This window comes from Micropterus salmoides, unplaced genomic scaffold (assembly GCF_014851395.1).
Source record: "Micropterus salmoides isolate LMB-PRFRI ecotype aquatic unplaced genomic scaffold, ASM1485139v1 Ms_hic_scaffold_22, whole genome shotgun sequence".
Classification (NCBI taxonomy): Eukaryota; Metazoa; Chordata; class Actinopteri; order Centrarchiformes; family Centrarchidae; genus Micropterus; species Micropterus salmoides.
The window spans coordinates 14,999,118-15,014,850 of NW_024041373.1; the positions used below are offsets into that span (position 1 = coordinate 14,999,118).

A 15,733-nucleotide genomic window follows, 5' to 3' on the forward strand; every position below is an offset into this window, starting at 1 on the left:
TTTGTCATGTATATTTAAGGACTCTGGTGCCCCCCTCCTATCTCTCCCTCCCTCTTCCTGAATTTCGCTCTTCTCGCTCTCTCTCTCTCTCTCTCTCTCTCTCACTGTAATATACTCATCATCCTCTTCATGGACATGGCCACCCAGCTGCTCCATCCATCCCATCCGCAGACCACGTGACCCAATTCTCCCACGTCCTTCAGTGGTTCATTCAGCATGATGGCTGCGAATGCTGCGGATGCTCTTTGCTGCATCCTGCATCCGTGCCGGTTCTCTCTCCTCTTTCTCGCCGTCATCCTCTCCTCTCTGCCGGCCCCGACAGCAGCGCTGCTCGGCGTCCGGCCAGAAGACACCCAGAGCGGAGAGCTATCCGTGCAGGATGGGATACTGAGGGCGACAGAGGGGACCCGCTTCATGCTGAGGGTTTACTACTCCGCATCTCCAGCTACAGAACATCCCGACAGCCTGAACACCAGCGGTAGAGCTGAATCCGCTCCTGCCGCTCCGTGGATCGCGTTTATAGAGGAACCAGGTGGGGACAGCGGGGACGCGGAGAGGCGGCTCCGGTCCAGAGGGAATCCTTGCGAAGAGGAGAATGCCCGAAGCTCCGACATCGAGCTGCTGGGCTCTTTCAGATCCACCTCAAGTCAAAACTCAGTTTTGGTGGAGCTGCTCGCTAAAGACCTGCGCAGAGGCGAGGTGATCAAATACTACTCCATGTGCGCGTTTGATGGAGTGAAATGGGAGCATTTCAGCACCAAGGACTTCTGGTTGGCAGTGGTGGAGAGACCTCCAGAGGCAGATGTTTGGCTCCAGGCGGGTGTCTCGGTGCTCTTGTTAGGGCTCTCTGCACTCTGCAGCGGTCTGAACATCAGCATGCTGGCTCTGGACCCAGTGGAGCTGCGGGTCCTGCAGAACAGTGGCACAGAGAAGGAGCAGAAATACGCACGCAAAATAGAGTCAGTGCGTAAACATGGAAACTACATCCTTTGCACCGTGGTGCTGGGCAACGTACTTACCAATACATGCTTTGTGGTGTGGATGTGCCAGATTTTAGGAATGACTGCTCTCTCAACTGCCTCGTGCACTTTAGGGATATTCTTTATTGGCGAGATTTTACCTCACTCCGTAGCATCCAGGCACAGTCTCGCCATCGCTTCCAAGACCCTCTGCGCGACCCGCCTGCTGATGCTGGTGTTTTTTCCCATCGCCTATCCGGTCTCCAAGATTCTGGACATTATGCTGCACCAAGAGATCAGCAACTTTTACACCAGGGAGAAGTTGGTGGCCATGCTGCGTGTAACAGACCCGTACCACGACCTGGTCAAAGAGGAGCTCAACATTATTCAGGGAGCCCTGGAACTGAGGACCAAGACCGTAGAGGACGTGCTGACCCCGCTGTCAGACTGCTACATGCTCTCCTCGGACGCAGTGCTGGACTTCTGCACCATGTCTGACGTGATGCAGAGCGGTTTCACCCGGATCCCGGTCTACGAGAACGAGAGGTCCAACATTGTGGACATTCTGTTTGTCAAAGACTTAGCCTTCGTGGATCCCGACGATTGCACTCCTCTGAAAACAATTACTCAGTTTTACAAGCATCCCATGCACTGCGTGTTCAGTGACACCAAGCTGGATGTGATGCTGGAGGAATTTAAGAGAGGTAACACCACTTTAAATCATATCACAGGTCGGCTCTCAGAAATACTGGTGTCCTTTGTTTTTACATGTCAAGAACTTAAAAGTAACTTATGGGTAAGAAGTCAGTGTTGAGTTTGTGAGGCACCATATGAATGTTTTGGAACAGTCTCCTCCTGCCACCTAGGAGCTAAATGTTCTTTGAAGTGACTGTGCACTTTAAACCTCTGTTTTCAGTGCAGAAGTCAATGTATACATCAGTCCATTGGCTCACAGTGGGCATGCCAGTAAAGCCCTTTGATCCACAGAGCAGTGAGAGCCATATGTGAAATCTGATGCAGTGTCACATGGTGAGTGTGGTTCAGCCAGGGGTTAGAGGCTACCAAGGACCAGAATGGGGTTATATTAAGAATTTAACTCATTTTCCCATGACAACAACACCGTGAACTTTATCTGACCCCATCACCCCCTGCTTGTTTCTCCTCTTTATGTTATATCAAGTGTATCCGTTATCAGATCTACACTTTAATGTAACGTTGAACTGTGTCAAAAAGGAATTTAGCACGAGTAGAGGCCTTCACTGCAATGGCCTCAGAGGCGATGAATATCATCGACTCTCTCTGACTCACAAGTCTTTTGTCTGACAAGCATCTTTGCTGATAAGTGCCTTCACGGTATTACAGCACTCCGTCTCGTGTGTGCAGTGATAGCATCTCTTCACTGCCGAGTAAAAGTGTGGTGCCTCTCTCCGGGGGCCCCATTCAGTCTTGATGATAACACTGAATATGATTCTGAATCAGTGCTCTGCACAGCTCAATCTGCTCCCCAGACAGTGTCACAGGGTAAAACTGAGACTTATTGGAAGCTACTGGGATGACTGTTATATAAGGATTTCATCGACAATGGCTTATGTTGTGGGGAATTAGATGTAAATCTGTTTCATTGACAAAGAGAACTCAGTTTTCCAATCAGAATGTGAAAATGGACACGGTGGAGACTTTGGCAGGATCATAAATTAGATTGCCACTTACAAGTCAGGAGGTCTGCTTTTTTATTTTGTTCAGGATTATGAAGGATAGCTCTGGTCTGACACAAGTGATCCATAGGTTCAGGTTTGTCTGGGTTTCCAGATTGTGTGTTGTTTATAAATACGTTTGGGTGAAAAGGTGAAGTCGGGCTTCACCTTTAGATTATTTGTGTGCACCTAATTGTCAGCCCGCTGCGACTTTGAAGCTTCTTCCACTCTGCAGGTCGTTGCCATCCAAGCCTGCAGAGCAACCATAAAAAATTCAGCTTCAACCTTTACTTTCCTCTCTCACCTCCTTCCTACTTTGCTCTTATGGATTAAAGGCTCCTGCTGTCCTGCGGTTCAGGAAACCTGGCTGGAAGCTGTGAGGATGTTTCGCTGAGATGCTGAGGGGTGAGGTCACTGTGGCCACAGGAAAGGTCACCAGTAATTTAAGAAATTTAAGGGAGGACTACAAACATACTGTACAGTGGAAAATACATAAATAAAATAATTTATTACCTTCTATATGGCAAGCTAGGCTCTTTATGCACTTGTGCTTTCATGGCATAAAAGGTTAATGAGCAACACAAAATGTGCTATAAATCAAAAGATTTATTTATTTATTTATTGGGGTGAGATATTCTGTCAGTGGTGGAAGAAATATTTAGGTAATTTCAAAAGTAAAATGGCAATTCCACATTACAAAAACACTCCATTACAAGTAAAAGTAATTCTAAATGTAAGTGAGCAAAATGTACCAAAACAGTAACACAGTTATGCAGAGTTTCCCATGTCAGTTTTATATTGGATCACAATGATTAATGGTACTGTTGTAGGTGTTCCAGGTGGAGCTCATTTTAACTGCTTTAGACAGTGTTGGATAGCTTAGTCCGTGACAAGATGCTTCAACTGATCATATGTTTTGTAAAATCTTAATCTGAACAGTAACTAGTAACTATGTTAATCCTTTACATTTCTTTCTAAAATGCAATGGAGACTAACTAAAAAGTAGTACCAATTATAAAAAGTACTAAATATTTGAGTATTTAGATTTGTGTGTAAAACTATTATTAAAAAACATTGTTGCAGATATATAAACAATACATTATTTCCTTCTATAGTACTCTTTGGCTATAATGTTTGCAGAAAACACAGATAGACAAAAGAAAAAAACACATAATGCACAATCATATGCAAACACGTTATGCATGATGATGAACAGAGTTAAGACATGGAGTGGAGGAGCCTGGGAAACAGGCAGAGTAGAAACATTTGCAAAAGAGACATCCATGGTATACCCAGTTTCGCCCCGGGCATGTGCGTCTGCGAGTCTGGTAAGAGTGTGTGTATGTGTGTGTGTTTGTGTGTCATTCTGCAAGAGTATTATGTAACATAACAATGATGTAATGCGGTGCCTGGGCACATCAGCAGCTGATGGCAAATCCACCTCTGACTCACCTGAGCGCTTCAGACAGGCAACCTTGCCATCTCAGCCAATCTCACACAGCCAGAGTCTAATGTTTGGAGATAGCTGCCTGTCGGTCAGTCAGGATTTTTGTTCTTGTTGCAGTGGATTAAAGCATTTGATCCATTTTATCCCTGGGCAGTGATCCCCTAAATCGGCCCATCTCATATGAGCCACTGTTTTTGTTTCGTAGTAAGGTCGGAGACAGTTTATGTGCTTCTGTTGAAATCTGTGTTCTAGTGACATCATGAATTTGGTTAGATAACTTATTTGGTCAGCAAACTGACTTACACCCTGACGTAAGAAGAAACATGTCAGGGACGACATGATGACAAATTATTTTCTAAATACATGTATTTTTGGTGGTGTTAAAATGAAAAAAAAAAATCTATGAATAACATCTAGTATGTGCTTATAGTGTGGTCGAGTTTCGTGGCCATTCTAACTTCTTGTCACATTCGCTTTATTGACTTGCCCCAGAGATGCTGTTGGCGAGCTGTGTCATTGGACTTACTGAGTGGGAGCGCTGGGTCTGCTCATGGATATGTAAAGTGTGTGTGTTTTTATGTACGTGTGTTTTCAGAGGTGGCAGCAGCATGGGCAGTTTAGTCAGCAGATGCAGGCATCCCCAGACTGATTGCATAATCTCAGTGTTTACGTAAGGGCCAAACTCTCCCAAACTGTCAAAGTGTCTCCAGACTAATCCCCAAATGCCCACTTTCTTCTTGTCTGAGTCACACACACACACACACACACACACAAGGGCAGTCCTGACATTGAAATAGTTTTATATTCCAGCTCTAAGATAGATCTCTCCTGTGTTACGGTCTCTCAGCTCCAGTTGGTGTATTTATGCTGATTTTCATCTTGACTGCACAGATCCAGTTGGAGGCTGTTGCTATTTTTATCCAGTGACGTCGCGTCTCAACCTGTTTAATGAGCAGACTTCAGCATAAACTCACATTTTGAAAACGTTTGAACTCATCCTTTTTTTTTTTCTGATGAGTGCAGGTAAGTCTCACCTGGCTGTGGTGCAGAGGGTGAACAGTGAAGGTGAGGGAGACCCCTTCTATGAAGTGATGGGCATCGTCACCCTGGAGGATGTCATAGAAGAGATCATCAAGTCTGAGATTGTGGATGAGACAGACCTGTATAGTACGTATGAAGCATAAACACACTGATTCGTAGCTTTTTCAAAGTCACTGTTACATTAGCTATGAATCAATTTTATTATATTTTCACCTCCCACACCAAATAGATTTGCTCTCAATTTGTCACAACAGCTGACAGAGTTTCTTCAGCTCTGTGCTCCACAGCAGCACTGAAGAATTGAACCGCATAGCATACAGAAATATTTAGGGATGCTACAAGTAGCATTTTTGCATTAATAGTAAATTGAAATTTCCTGTCTTCCACCATATGCTCTCCTAGTTTTTCTTTAAACTATTGATCCCACCTTCTCTCCCCTGTTGTTCCCAGCTCTTTACTGACGCATAATTAAATAAAGTGAATAAATGGCCCAGTCACACAGATAATCGCCATAATCCGCTCATCTTTAATTGGCTGCAAATGCTCTCCACAGAGAGGAATTCAAATGTCAATTCCCCTTCATTTCATATCTAATCTGGTCTGTACTTTTCACTCATTGAATTTGACTATTTGCATGCCAGAATTAGGGAAAACTAACTTCATTATACACTTCCACAAAAATGCCTGCTCCCAGAAGAAATTAACATAAAAATGTAAAGTGTGCTTCAGCTTTAATTACACGCAGAGTGTATGAAGCCGTCTGGGTCATGGGTGAACTTGTGTGGGTGTTCATAAACTCTGTTTTTGTGTGTGTGTATCTGCGTGTATGCAATTATGTGTGTATATATAGCGCAGGGGAGCTAATCTCTCCCTGAATTAGCACTTCAGGCATTTATAGTGCCAGCTGTTCCTGCTGCAGCTACAATGTATTTAATGGAATATAATATATTTAATACTCTTCCCATCTGCAGAAGATAAGTCAATGTATCAATCAGAGGTGTGTTTACACAGCACTGTACAATCTCAAGCTATCTACAGCTGTGATGTAAGAGAAATCACATCTACAAATCTGTCTGTAGTGTTTGTTAGTATGCAGCATACAAAGCTGCATCAACTAATGAGGTCAGTGGCACCTCAAAGTATTTGCTTATTCCTTGTGGTGCAAACAAGAATACTGTAATTATATATAAACCTAACCAATGCAAGAGTAATACCTTTCCTTCCCTCAGTTATTATCAGAGCTGATATAAAATGTGAACTCTCACTGAACACTGTGCATGATTTGCACTCTGTGTGTTTATAGCTGACAATCGGAACAAAAGGAGAGTATCCAACCATGAGAGGAAACAGCAGGATTTCTCTATCTTCAAACTGGCAGAAAATGAGCTGAAGGTGAAGATCTCGCCACAGTTGCTGCTCGCAACACACCGCTTCTTGGCTACAGGTAGCATTGTACTGTGTGTGTGTGTGTATGCATGTACTTTGTCAGTGCACACAGTGGATTGCATGATAAAACATGTGACAGGGAACAAGGCGTTCTCTCCTTGACTCTTGTTTTGGTGTGTTCTTGTGTGTGTGTGCCCATATGCATCAATCTTGTAGAGGTGGAGCCTTTCAGGTTGTGTCACCTGTCAGAGAAGATCTTGCTGCGTCTCATCAAGCATCCCAGCATTGTGCAGGAACTCAAGTTCAACCCCAAGAACAAACACGCTCCTCAACACTACCTCTTCCAGAGGAACAAACCTGTCGACTACTTTGTCCTCATTCTGCAGGTATATCACAAACGCCACCTCTGCTTTTTAAGCCAGATACTTATTTTGCTTTTTTAATTATGAAACCAAGCAATAGTCACTTCTGTGCTTGATAATGTTATAATTACAGTCTTTTTCCCCCTGCATATTTTCTGTTTGGGAGGCTCCATTAGATAAGAGTAATCAATTCATTGTGTTTGTCACACCATGAGCACAATTCATGTAAATGGCTGTGTTGACTTGCAGGGACGGGTGGAAGTAGAGATAGGAAAGGAGGCTCTCCGCTTTGAAAATGGAGCGTTTTCCTATTATGGAATGCCAGCACTCATCCCGCCCCTGCCCACCGGTAAGTAAGCATACACATGAAGCAATATACATCACGACGAGGGTCATGGTGCTGATGATGATGAAGACAGGGAGAGTTCAGCAATAATAATAACTTTGCAGTGTCTTTATGGCGTCAGCCGGCACAAGCAGCAGTCGCAGCAGCTGTGGGAAGTAAGTAATTAAAAGAAGTGATTTCAGAGAATTTCCCAGTGGAAGGACATGACCTGCACAGGATTATATGAAATCCAGCTAAGACTGCAGAGCAAGCAGAAAGCCTCTCTCTCTCTGTGTGGAGGCTGTGTGCACGTTTTGCATGTGTGATGTTCAGGGTGAGCTTAAAGCAATTTGGAAGACTCTGTTAAGTATTTGAAAATCCTTTCTTAGGACATTAAAGAATCCAGAATATTTCTCTTAAGCGGCTGCATGAGTATCACATCTCAAAAGAGCTGTTTTTTAACCGTTAAAAACAATGACTTATCATTGCTCTCTAATGTACCTCACAAGAACAGCATTTGTTGCCACTCACAGTTGCTGCCGCGTAAAACATGAAAACATAAAACATCTTTAAAGATTTGCCACCATACAGAATGAAATTCACAGCTATAGTTAACAGTGTAAGGAGTAACTGTTACAATATGACATTTTTTCTTTGACAGTAGCTCAGGGTGGCCAGTAGTGGTGACTGACACTTTACAAACCCTTGACTATGTAACAACACATTTCTCAGTGGAAACATGTTTATGCTCATTATATGAGCTAAAAATACTTTCTAATTCTGAGAACACACATACTACTACTATTGCTGTAAAACTAATGTTAGCATGGATGGGCAAAAATACATCAAAGTGTTTTTTAAAATATGATACCAAATGTAAATAATAATTTTAAGTTCATCAAAATAAAGTGAAAAATACAGCAGCCACGTAGAGAATACAGAACACTCAAGTATTTTGATAGAAAATATAAAGCCATTTTCATCAACCCTATGAAATACAAATGACAAAATCCTATTTTCAAATACAGATTTTAAGTACATGTATCATAAATACTGCCCATCCCAGACTTTTAGTTACAGCACAGTTCCATCAAAATGAATGAAGCATGATATACTGGAAGACAGTTGGGAGACTTGTTTTTTTGAGAGACTTGTATTGAACCACAATAAGGCTGCTTTCCAGAATTACAGAAAATGAGACAGTTAGGGGACAACGGATTTAATCAAGGGAAAAAAAGCTGCAGTGCCTGTAACAATAGTCAAAGTCCAGCAAGTACAAATGAGTTTGCATTAGAGCACACTGCTGTAGTCGAAAATGTCTGAACATAGAAACTGAACGTATGATTAAAGAGCATGTAGTGCTGATGTATACATGAAACACAACTAAAATTATGTTGTCTCCTTCGGTTCTGTTCAGGTCAGAGGTATTGTTCCCGGGCCAGTGGTCTAAACCAATCAGATTCATTACTGAGTGGAGGCAGTGTGGGTCAGCTCATTACAGGAGGAGGGGTCTACTTACCAGACTACTCAGTCCGGCAGCTCACAGACCTGCAGATCATCAAGGTTACAAATATAAATGGCTGCACACACAACACAGAGACGTAGGAAAAAAACATGAACCACCGTTATCCATCCATCCATCCATCCATCCATCCATCCATCCATCGTCAACCGCTTGCAGGGCCATCGTTATTATAAACTCAATTAAATGTATAATTTCCTGCACACTGAAGTTAAAAAAATAAAATAATGGAGCACAAGCAAGCGACTGCACTTTCAGTTCCCTCCATTTAATCTTCAAAAATTCCCGAAAATGCAAACTCTTCCTCTGCTGCAGAGTTTGCCTTTGATATGTCCTAATCCCCGTTTCTGACAGAACACAGACATCCTGTCTCTCGCTCTCCCCTCCACACACTTTCTCTTTCCTTTAATCACTTGGTATAATTGAGCTCCATTTCAACGATGAATATTTAATCCCTAAATGATGGATGTGCCCTCTCACTTCACCCCCCCCCCCCCCCCCCCCTTTTCTGAAGTATAGTCCATGTCCACATGCAGTCCAGGGGTTAGATAAAGGGAGGTCATAAAGGCATGCACACACAGCTCTAATGCTGATGATCATACTTGTTTAATATGTCCGCACAGATCACCAGAAACCACTACCAGAATGCCCTAACGGCCACCAGGATGGACAGCTCCCCTCAGACACCTGACCCAGTGGATCCCGGTGCTAAAGGGAGGACACCGGTCCCTGAGGCCCGCTCACACAGCATCGCCCTCCCCCTCACACACACACACACTCGACTGGGGCTGGCACGCCTTGCACATCTTCATCCCCACGGTGGCCTTCACAACACCTCCCAGCTCAATGAAAGAAACCGTATCGTTCGTAAGTTGTGTAGATGCTTTGTAACAAATTGTGTTTTATAATAATTAATATGGTGGGTTACTTTAAGCGCTAAAATAATTGATCAATTAGTCCATCAGAAATTCATCTACTACATAGTCAGTTGAGTTTTCGATATATGATATATTATGTATGAAGACATCACCATGAGCTCTCGGGAAACTGTGAGGGGCAATGGGAACTATTTTATTACATTTTACAGCCTCAACGATTAATTGGACAGATGTGTGTCCCTGGACAGCGGTTAACTGACGAAATTATTTCCTCTGTGTGGATTTCAGTGCAGAGGATTTGACTTCCCAAGGTCTAAATGCTGTTTCTGAGGTTGTTTGACACAAGAAAAAAAATCCTGAAGAAAAACTGTGAAAATATTTTGGAATGCTTTTGGTTCAACTTCAATCTAGCATGAAGGTTTAATTTGGACTTCCTAGGTCCTCCTCAACCTGTGGGAGGAAAATCTTCTTGTAGCTGACATCTCCATCTTCTCACATCACCATAATCCTTGCTCAGTGATACCATCTCTCCTCTATTCCCTCTTAAATGATAATAACAAAAGTAGATTTCCTCCATTAACCATTCAATCAGGCATGAAGATTGTTAAGAGCACTACTACACTGCTCACTTTTAGTTACATGTAAACTCTGACGATTCTGCTTTTGCACTCACTGTGAGTCTGTATGGACAATTTGAATGATTAACTGGCTCAATATGATTATATGACAATACATGATTAATGTCACTATTTGATGCTCTTACTGATCAGGGGCAACCTAATAGTTGATGGCCAAATGACTGGCATGTCCGATGATAATAGATTATGTAAAAAGCCCCAGAGGCATTCATACCAACCCCATGAACAACAGAATAAAAATAAAATTGAGAAATTAAATGAAAATGAGGTTCAACAGTTAACAGGACTACATAGATGATAATGTTGCTATAAAAAGATTAGTTCTACTGAACATTATGCTATTCTACCTGTTTGTGTGCATGTCTGTTTGTGTGCATGTCTGTTTGTTGGTAGTTAGAGGGGGCACAGAAAGCAAAAACTTGGAACAAATATTTACATTTATCTGACGCTTTTATCCAAAGCGGCTTACAATTGCTATACATGTCAGAGGTCGCACGCCTCTGGACTAGGGGTGTCTTAAGTGTCTTGCTCATGGTAGATGTCTCACAGTGGGAATCGAACCCAGGTCTCCCACACCAAAGGCAAGCATCTTATCTATGCACCATCAACACACCACATAATAGCAAGTTTAGTCATTCTACACTATATTTACAATGAAGTCAAACACACATATCGATGACCCAGGCCAACGACCCCACTGAGGTTAAATAGCTGAGTTTCCCTGCCAGTCAGTCAGAACTGAAGAAGTCCTTTGGATAAGGGACGAAACGTCTTCCAGTATCTTCAACCAAGTCCAGTTGCCCTTGATTTTAACCTTTGTTGGATAACTATGACCTGGATGACTGAGAATCTTCATAGACATCAAACACACATAGTGACTCACTACAGTGCACACGTTGCACCAGCCAATCTGTACTGGTTTCAAGGCTTAAAGGATTTCCCACATACCATCTGTCTTACGCTAACACGCCACCCAGTTTGTGTGTGTTTGCGCCAGTGTCATTAGGAAAAATCACAGATGGTTCTGTTGGTTGTCAATAAAAGACAAGCATCCAGACATATACCACCAGGTGTTCTGTTCAATCCCAACACCACAGATTCCCCTCCACTGGTTGTAGCCCATCTTTAGTTGGAATTTAAACTTTGTACTTTTAACCCTCAATTGGTCACCATTTGTAACTTACTTGACCCTAAAAAAGCAGACTGATAAATAGCAAGTTCTCTACCTCCCTCTACAGGCAGAGCTACAAACCAGCTGCTGTTTCATGACTACTTGCAGTTGTTTTAGCACTGATTGATCTAATTCTCTCTTCCCAGGCAGTAAATCTGATGGGCAGAGGAGTCCAAACGATACTGTGTTCCTCCGCATGGATGAGATTCCCTACATCCATGAGGACCGACCGGATACTTATGGAGAGAACGGTGAGTGCTGCTCCATGAACCCTTACTGGAGAAAACAAGCTAAAGAATCTTAGATTTGTTAAAACTTAAAACCTGTAATTCCGTCCTGCTTCATTTTTTGCTTGTCCTTTATTTATTTAGTTTTTGTTTATTTCATAAGATTTTAATCTTTAATACTATAATAATGGGCTACTACAACTGTATAGACAACCAGTTTCCTATGATATAATATACATAATAATAAATTGTGGGAATAAAATTGCAAAAAAAAAAATGGTAAATGGTAAAAATAAATAAGATTTGAATAATTATCACACAAGGGCTTTTATTTAAAGCAAGACTATGCAACTTTTGAAACAACAAATAACTTCCTCTTATAACACAACACACCCTTTCTCAACTCTCTCAGGAGTTTTGCTGCTACAGTTTTATTTGGTGTGGTATGACCAGTAGCTTATAGTGTGATTGTTAGCTAATATTAGCAAACTTCAGATAAATATTTGCATGTATTTTAATTTTATTATTTTATTTATAATTATTTTTATTTAACCTTTATTTAACCAGGTTTGTCCCACTGAGATCGTAGATTTCTTTTACAATGGAGACGTGGCCCAGAACAGCAGCAACACAAAGTTTCAACAATAAAGTAACAAAAAATCACATACATGTAGAACTGGGTAACATTAAAATGATCTGATAAAACATTTGCTAATAGACAACCTGGACTAGATTTCACCATTTTACAAATTGTTCAGCATACTAAGTTTAAGATCAGTTTCACATTAGACTCGTACTACTGAGTCAGATTGCTTGGGTGAAGACTGAAGACTTTTTCTTTCTTATGATCACATTCTACTCACAGTCAGCTGCCTAATAATGATGTCTTTAAAGCAACAGACTCAAGACAGTCTTAGAGAATGATCGAAAATTTAAGGTTCCATTAATGTGTAGCTACAGAGGCCACTCTTCATCAAAAGTTATGTAGTCTCAGTTAGAAAAGTGGTGTTTTTTCAAAACTGTCACCTGCATGCCATTTTATCACTATTTGCTGCACCACACCATCTAACTCTCTCGTCTCTTCCTCTTTCAGATGTGCCTACAGAGTCTCAGCCATCCACCTCTCCCTTCATCAGCTCTCTGTCATTGTCCAGCTCTGACGAGAACATTGGAAAGAAGCTATTGCGTAAACTGAGTGAGTGAGCCATTTGTCACAAAACAACATTGCAACAGCACACCCACACACACCGTCAGACGTGCGCAAACTTTTCTATCTAACATAGGAACAGTGTATCTTAGCAACAGGTGTCTCTCTCTGAAACCGACTCCTTCCTGCAGAGCAGATTGTCTAGATGCAACTGACCTCGTTGGCTCTTTTACAATATGATTCATTTGATTTTATGTATTCAAGGCAGTACAGCTGACATTGTTTCAGTCAATGGCATATGGTCATTTAAAAACAATCCTCTGAAAGTTGCTTTTGTTCACAGTAAAGCAAATGGAAAGATGAGAGAAGCAAGATCTGATGCAGTTACAGATTCAGGCAGGTATTTTAACCACTAATGACTTCAGCGTGTTTGCCTCTGTTTCTAGGTAACAAGAGGAGGAAAAAGTCTCGGGATGGAGATAAGAGTTTGGAGGAAGGTTCAGAGCAACTCCCTGTGACAAGCTAGCACTGTGACACTGAGGGAGAGGGATGAAACACACACCTTCTTCCTCTTTATCACCTACTGGTTTTCTTCACTAAACAACCACCCCTTCATAGACTCCCTCCATGCTCCGACACAACTCTCAGACTGAGCCATCGTATCTGTTGTAGCCACCAGTAATACTCAGGTCCCCACTGGCACACTCTGTCCAAAACCTGCCAGACTTGACACTCTTAAAGTGCTGAGCATGAGAAGGGCAGAGCTGGAAAATGAAAAACTTGATTGGACAAATCTAAACAACATAGTTGTAGATTTATCCAGCCTTACACTGGACTGCATGGATCTCAGCAGGTTTTCATCACGTTTTGTAGTAAATGTGGCAAACCGTGTCCATGTTACCAAAAGCAGCAAAGCTTGTAATTTAATAACAGACTCTACCTGTTCTTCATCTGAACTGGAAAATATCTCAATTATGGAACCCAACAATGTCCTTAAATGATATCTGAGCCAGCTTTGACTTTTTACTTGATCAAACAATGAATATAATTGTATTTATTTATTTGTTATTTTGAGGCAGTTCCCACATACTGAAAATGTTGTTTGCACAGGGAACTGTCCTAATGTTGCCATAAGGGTGCCACCCACTGCCAACACAACCTGACACACTAGCCATCGTCTAAGAGGAAAAAGCCACCGGACAAGAGCACAGTTTTTACACCAGATTAAAAGACACAATTATGAAAAAAGCCATGAATTAGTTATCAGCTTGAATGACTACTTCTTGTATACTGACCTGTCAGCATGTTTAGAGGTGTATGCACAATTTTGAAAATACTGGTGCTCTAAATGTCCACAATTTCTTACCTGAATTTTATATGGAAGTGTAAAAATGACCAAAAGTAATTTGAAGAAAGCAATATAAGTCATCTAGCATACTGTGCAGGTCTTGAATTTATCACCACAATACCACATACATGCACATATTCAGTAAACGCATCCTTCCCACGTGAATGCATGTGTCCTACACGAAGTCTGTTTGGTATGTCTCTTCCCATTAAAACGTTCCCTTCTCTCTTCATATGTAGCTGTATGGACACATCTTAAGTGTTTCACTTATCCATCTTTTCTATTGATGTTGCCACCTTTTAAAATAATCATTAGCCTGTTTTGAGTGCATTCAGTAGACCACGTTGGAGCGATCAACGTCACACCATTAGCTACCATATTAGCTGCTTTTCTATGTACAGTTGATCTCACTAAAGCTGCATACACCAATTAAAAATAAGCTAAGGGTTTTTGGGTTTTGGATCTTTGGATCCAAATGGATATTTTGAGTATTCTTGAGGAAGAGTAGTTGCTACTTGCATGTTTGTTTATGCTGCTATTTCTGTAGAATTATCCCTCGTAGAAAGCCCTGTTGTTCCATATGCATGCTTAAGTAAAGGGATGCATGAATAGGATGATACCAACCTACAGTAACTTCTCCCCACAGACATACAGTGTGTGTGACTTACTGAAACTTAGATTTTAAAATGAACCTCACATAGAGGATAAGAAACACAAAACGACAAGGCTGCAATTTTCACATGTAGCGGTTTAATTGTTGCTATTAAAACACAAGGGGATAGGGACTTCAGAAAGGGTCAAAGGTCACTGTATCTACCAGAGAGGGCGGTGGAGGCCATAGAATGTTGCTAACTGAAAGAAAATAGCCTTAACTTAAGCCATTGTTCTAGAAATAATTTATACTGCAATAATGAAACAACAATTTGATCCTTTTTTAAAAATGTGAGTGGCAGGAGCAGCAGCTCAGGTTGAACTAAGCTGATCTGCATTGTGAAATCTTGGCAGGTACACTGCTCAACAGAACCGAGAGAAAGAGATATGAAAGAGGAAAGCAGTATGACGCACAGTGACGTCAAGCCACCACCTCCCTTCAAACACACACACACATACACAGGTGGTGACGCTCAGTGATATAATTTATTCTGCCTGGTAAGAGTTTGGAAGTACAAAGGATACTGCACTGCTAAGCTATTCACATTGACCCCTTTGTATACACAGAACATGCAACGGGAAGTCTTTTGATCTGACAACTGACTCTGAGCAAGAGGATTTGTGCGAGTCAGAAACTCTCCCAGTTGAATTCTTTGAGCAATTTTGCAGTTGGTTAACACGGATTTATGTTTATTTATAATGGTTGATACACGGTTTGTTTGATAAAAGGCCCGAGTTACATTTCATAATGTCAGATTTTGATGATTATGTAAGTTACCCCTAAAATATCAAGAGACAAGACCATATGTTCTACACAAGGGATAATTCAATTATGAATAAACTGACTTAACTATTATTCCTGTTTACTTTGTTTTGTTTTCACTATTTATATTTGTCCAATTTAAACTACTATAAAGTGTTTTTTTCCCTCTGGTCA

General features: G+C 41.5%; 1 protein-coding gene across 1 annotated transcript; it reads left to right on the plus strand.

Annotated features, from left to right (window-relative positions):
- The first annotated feature begins 111 nt into the window (after positions 1-111).
- Positions 112-15,636, plus strand: LOC119917269 (metal transporter CNNM1). The gene is made up of 10 exons (XM_038737491.1): positions 112-1,663; positions 5,124-5,267; positions 6,445-6,585; positions 6,744-6,913; positions 7,139-7,238; positions 8,632-8,777; positions 9,360-9,603; positions 11,570-11,674; positions 12,744-12,845; positions 13,244-15,636. The coding sequence occupies exons 1-10, from the start codon at positions 217-219 to the stop codon at positions 13,321-13,323; spliced, it is 2,679 nt and encodes an 892-aa protein (XP_038593419.1). The 5' UTR covers positions 112-216; the 3' UTR covers positions 13,324-15,636.
- Positions 15,637-15,733: the final 97 nt, after the last annotated feature.

Bases quoted from the DNA above. Each gene is read 5' to 3' on its own strand.
- LOC119917269 (XM_038737491.1), top strand. From the start codon at position 217: ATGATGGCTGCGAATGCTGCGGATGCTCTTTGCTGCATCCTGCATCCG. The intron at 9,604-11,569 runs GTAAGTTGTGTA...CTCTCTTCCCAG, and splicing joins TGAAAGAAACCGTATCGTTC to GCAGTAAATCTGATGGGCAG. The intron at 11,675-12,743 runs GTGAGTGCTGCT...TTCCTCTTTCAG, and splicing joins GGATACTTATGGAGAGAACG to ATGTGCCTACAGAGTCTCAG.